This window comes from Oncorhynchus nerka, unplaced genomic scaffold, assembly GCF_034236695.1.
Source record: "Oncorhynchus nerka isolate Pitt River unplaced genomic scaffold, Oner_Uvic_2.0 unplaced_scaffold_6614, whole genome shotgun sequence".
In the NCBI taxonomy this organism is placed as follows: domain Eukaryota; kingdom Metazoa; phylum Chordata; class Actinopteri; order Salmoniformes; family Salmonidae; genus Oncorhynchus; species Oncorhynchus nerka.
The window spans coordinates 2,521-7,469 of NW_027034701.1; the positions used below are offsets into that span (position 1 = coordinate 2,521).

Here is a 4,949-nt window from a genome sequence, read left to right on the forward strand (position 1 = left end):
CAGCTCCTTCAGGGTTATCTTTGTCCCTCTGATTAATGCCCTCCTTGCCTGGTCCGTGAGTTTTGGTGGGCGGCCTTCTCTTGGCAGGTTTGTTGTGGTGCCATATTCTTTCCATTTTTTAAAAATGGATTTAATGGTGCTCTGTGGGATTTTCAAAGTTTCAGATATTTTTTTGTAACCCAACCCTGATCTGGACATCTCCACAACTTTGTCCCTGACCTGTTTCTATATGTAGTTCTCCCAAGTCTTAATTATTTGGACAAATTCACTTATAGTTTATTAAAGTAGTCATACGTTTAGTGTTTGGTCCCATATTCCAAGCCTGCAGTGATTACATCAAGCTTGTGATTCTACTAACTTGTTGAATTAATTTGCAGTTTGTCTTGGTTGTGTTTTAGATTATATTTTTCCTAATAGAAACTGATTGGTTAATAATGTCCTGTCATTTTGGAGTCACTTCACTTGTATGGTCAGTAAGAATAGAAGATATTTCTGAACACTTCTACATTAATGTGGATGCTACTATGATTATGAATAATCATAAATTAATTGTAAATAATGATGCATGAGAAAGTTACAGAGGCACAAAGATCAGACCCCCTCTGTTAGTGGTAATGGTGAGAGGTTAGCATGTGTTGTTGTAGTCTCTGTTGTTGGTAATGGTGAGAGGTTAACATGTTTTGTTGTAGCCTCTGTTATTGGTAATGGTGAGAGGTTAGCATGTTTTGTTGTAGCCTCTGTTATTGGTAATGGTGAGAGGTTAGCATGTTTTGTTGTAGCCTCTGTTATTGGTAATGGTGAGAGGTTAGCATGTTTTGTTGTAGCCTCTGCTATTGGTAATGGTGAGAGGTTAGCATGTGTTGTTGTAGCCTCTGTAACTTTGTCACTCAGAATTTTTCATGATTGATTTATGATTTGTATTAATTATAACCAAAAACAAACTGCAAATGCAACCAATGAGTTTGGGAACAAATACAAAATCTTTACTAGAATTGGTCTACTTTGACGTCTTTAAATGGGGGACTGGATACACAAAGTGCTTTCAGTTACAATATTAGCTTCACTGTCAAAATAGATGTTGTTTGGAATGTGTGTTAAGTTCATGTTTTAAATCCCCCTATATTTCTGTTACTACGGTGATATCACTCTGTTATTAGTACACCTGGGAGTGTCAGTGTTGATGGACCTGGCCTGAGTGTCATGGTAACCATGTATTGTGGTAATACAGTTTAGTAAACATTGTTCAACTGGAAAATAGTTGTTGTGTCATTTTGAGTGAACACTGTGTACTCAATACAATTTAAATCTGATACCTCACTGTCTGTCTTCTGACTGACGCTGCTTTTTAAACTGGTCTGGTCAGTCTACTATAATATTTGTACGATACATTTTTCTCTCTACAAGTAATAATATGATAATTAGTCATTTCTAATAATGATACATGACTTTATGAATAGATATGGCCGGTTTTCAGGACAATGATATCTGAATATGTTGAAAAAATATACTGCCACTCTACTTTCACCACCAAAGTATATCAGTGTGTCGTGTCTTTGGCTCTGCCGGATTAAGTGATATAACATGCTATTCTATAAAATAATTTCTCTGTAATTAATATTATACCTAAATAATCACACAGAATGGATCATACATTGATTACGAATGATGTCATAAAGGAAAACGACCTAGCGGACGGAACCGAAATGATGGCTGGTTACACAAAGAAAGGGGATTGTTTTGAGTGAAAGAGCGGGAAGACTGAGGAGCAAAAAGGTTTTGTGTCTCTATCGGGCCGTAAAATGCTATGCTATCGTAAATGCAGTATCTTATGCATTCTAAATGCCCATTTGAAAAAGGAAAATGCAATAAATATTTACTCTGAGCTACGCGTTGATCGGTTGTTCATAGATGGAAGGCCGGGTGGTCCAGCATGGATCTCTGGTCCTCTGAAGAATGCCTAGTGGTGAACTTCAGCGTGGTAAAATGGATACTCTGTCCGTCCTCTCCTAGCACACGTTTAGCGGGCGGAGAGGGTAGCACTTCTTTAGTGAATAAGAGTTCAAAGTTCATACAAAGTTGCCATACTTTAAGCTCATGCTATATTCTGACTGGTATAGTCGAAATTCATCCTTTCGGCATGTTGACCGTCATCTTCACGTTGAAATTCGATGCTAATTTCATTAGGTTATTATCTGAGCCCTTTTAACGTAGGACCGTCGCCCTAACGTCCTCGGAACAGAAAGTAACATTTTCGTAAAGGGGCTTATATAGGGTTGGGAGAGAGGGCCGTGTTTCATAGTTTAAAACCAATGTCTGTTCACATGGGCGGGGCCACTGTTCCATTTCCCACCTTTTGATGTTCCCAGACTCTCTGTGTTAACAAAGGGATTTTCAATAGTCACATCGGTAGAGTAGAGAGGAAGAAGGGGACAGGTATTTATGGGGGTCATCAATCTCCCCTAACAGGTCAACGTCATGACAAGTGTGATTTGAATCTTTGCAGGCTGGCAGGCTGTGGAGTCACAGAGGAAGGCTGTGCTCCTCTGGTCTCAGCTCTCAGTTCAAACCCCTCACACCTGAGAGAGCTGGATCTGAGTAACAATGACCTGAAGGATTCAGGAGTGAAGCTGCTCTCTGATGGACTGGGGAATCCCCACTGTAAACTGGAGACTCTGAGGTCAGTATTCCTGTAGTTGGATAACTGTTCTGAAAACGTTAAAAAAAAAAATATGGAGAAAAATGTACTGCCACTATTTTCACACCCAAAGAATATCAGTCTGATTTTAATATGATTTGACTCTTTACAGGCTGTCAGGCTGTCTAGTCACAGAGGAAGGCTGTGCTTCTCTGGTCTCAGCTCTCAGTTCAAACCCCTCACACCTGAGAGAGCTGGATCTGAGCTACAATCACCCAGGAGACTCAGGAGTCAGACTGCTCTCTGCTAGACTGGAGGATCCACACTGCAGACTGGAGAAACTCAAGTATGTAGAGGGTTTATGTCAATGTTCATATCAGACATGTTTGACTTGTCAGGCTAGTTAAGACAAATATTCTTACCACCACTTGGACAAATTATTCGTTACTGTGTGTTTGTGTCCAGTGTGTGTGCGTGTGTGTGTGAGTTCAGGTGTATCCCTCAATGACTGTCTGTTCTTCTGCTTACCGCTACAGTGTGGAACATGGTGGAGAGAACAGAATGAAACATCGGCTTAGAAAATGTGAGTGTTGACTGATGTGAAGAATATGACTAAGAATAAGTCTTAATTCAAGTTAAGTCAAAGTCAAATACCACCATCATTACTTATTTGGTCATATTAAATATCAGCTGTAGTTCTACAGAAGCAGAAATCAGGGACACCAACGTTTACAAAGAGTTGCTTTGACTGTGTGTGTGTGTGTGTGTGTGTGTGTGTGTGTGTGGCGCATTCGTGTTACATAAGAAATGTGTGTTTGTGTTCATGATAAATACAAGTGTGTGTGTGTGTGTGTGTGTGTGTGTGTGTGTGTGTGTGTGTGTGTGTGTGTGTGTGTGTGTGTGTGTGTGTGTGTGTGTGTGTGTGTGTGTGTGTGTGTGTGTGTGTGTGTGTGTGTGTGTGTGTGTGTGATTAATGGGAATAAGTGTGTTTTTATATTACCATACAGTATAACATATGATCATTCAACAAGTCTCAAGTTACCTTAACTTCTCCTTTTGATACCTAGAAACATCTACATTAAATGAATTAGTGAAAAGTGAGTTAACATTCTAATGTGAATGATGATGATTTCTAATATTGTGTCTTGTTTCATCCATCAGATGTCTGTGATCTCACACTGGACCCAAACACAGTAAACAGACTCCTCTCTCTGTCTGAGGGGAACAGAAAGGTGACATGTAGGAGAGAGGAGCAGCCGTATCCTGATCACCCAGAGAGATTTGAGGACTATAGACAGGTGCTGTGTAGAGAGGGTCTGACTGGGCGCTGTTACTGGGAGGTAGAGTGGAGTGGAGGGGCTGATATAGGAGTGACATATAAAGGAATCAGCAGGAGAGGATGGGGTAATGACTGTTGTATTGGATACAATGACAAGTCCTGGAGTCTGTTCTGCTCTGACAACAGTTACACTGCCTGGCACAATAATAAACTCACTACCATAGACGTCCCCTCCTCCAGCTCCCACAGAGTAGGAGTGTATCTGGACTGGCCAGCCGGCACTCTGTCCTTCTATAGAGCCTCCTCTGACATACTGACCCACCTGATCACATTCACCTCCACATTCACTGAGCCCCTCTATCCAGGGTTTCATCTTTGGGGTCGGGGCGCCTCAGCGTCTCTTTGTCAGGTGGTCCCTGTGTCAAACACAACATGATGTTTCACTCTAATCATGTTCAGTAAGACACACTGGAGCAACAATGTAGCATATCTCTCTGGTCATGAGTTAAAATGTTATTATTACAGCTAAATATTCATGATTTTACACCACTTATGTTAATAGTCATTAATAGATTGAATCACCACACTGTGTTGTAGAAACTGGTTTCATTAATAGAATGAATCACCACACTGTGTTGTAGAAACTGGTTTCATTAGTAGAATGAATCACCACACTGTGTTGTAGAAACTGGTTTCATTAATAGAATGAATCACCACACTGTGTTGTAGAAACTGGTTTCATTAATAGAATGAATCACTGGTTTCATTAATAGAATGAATCACCACACTGTGTTGTAGAAACTGGTTTCATTAATAGAATGAATCACCACACTGTGTTGTAGAAACTGGTTTCATTAATAGAATGAATCACCACACTGTGTTGTAGAAACTGGTTTCATTTAGAAATCATTGATCATGTTGTTATTGGTTCTTCTTGGTGTTTGTAAATATGGTACAATGTTTATTTGTCAAATTCTTGGCACAACATTCTTGTTTGTGTATAAACTCAATTCAACTGAATGAAATGTACATGTG

At 39.9% G+C, this 4,949-nt stretch overlaps 1 protein-coding gene across 1 annotated transcript; it reads left to right on the plus strand.

Annotated features, from left to right (window-relative positions):
• Positions 1-1,930: 1,930 nt before the first annotated feature.
• On the plus strand, positions 1,931-4,667 carry LOC115118289 (E3 ubiquitin-protein ligase Midline-1-like). Its single transcript, XM_065014023.1, has 5 exons — positions 1,931-1,978; positions 2,367-2,677; positions 2,808-2,981; positions 3,172-3,218; positions 3,797-4,667. The coding sequence occupies exons 1-5, from the start codon at positions 1,931-1,933 to the stop codon at positions 4,348-4,350; spliced, it is 1,134 nt and encodes a 377-aa protein (XP_064870095.1). The 3' UTR covers positions 4,351-4,667.
• The last annotated feature ends 282 nt before the right edge of the window (positions 4,668-4,949 follow it).

Bases quoted from the DNA above. Each gene is read 5' to 3' on its own strand.
- LOC115118289 (XM_065014023.1), top strand. From the start codon at position 1,931: ATGGATCTCTGGTCCTCTGAAGAATGCCTAGTGGTGAACTTCAGCGTG. The intron at 1,979-2,366 runs GTAAAATGGATA...TGATGTTCCCAG, and splicing joins TAGTGGTGAACTTCAGCGTG to ACTCTCTGTGTTAACAAAGG. The intron at 2,982-3,171 runs GTATGTAGAGGG...TTACCGCTACAG, and splicing joins TGCAGACTGGAGAAACTCAA to TGTGGAACATGGTGGAGAGA.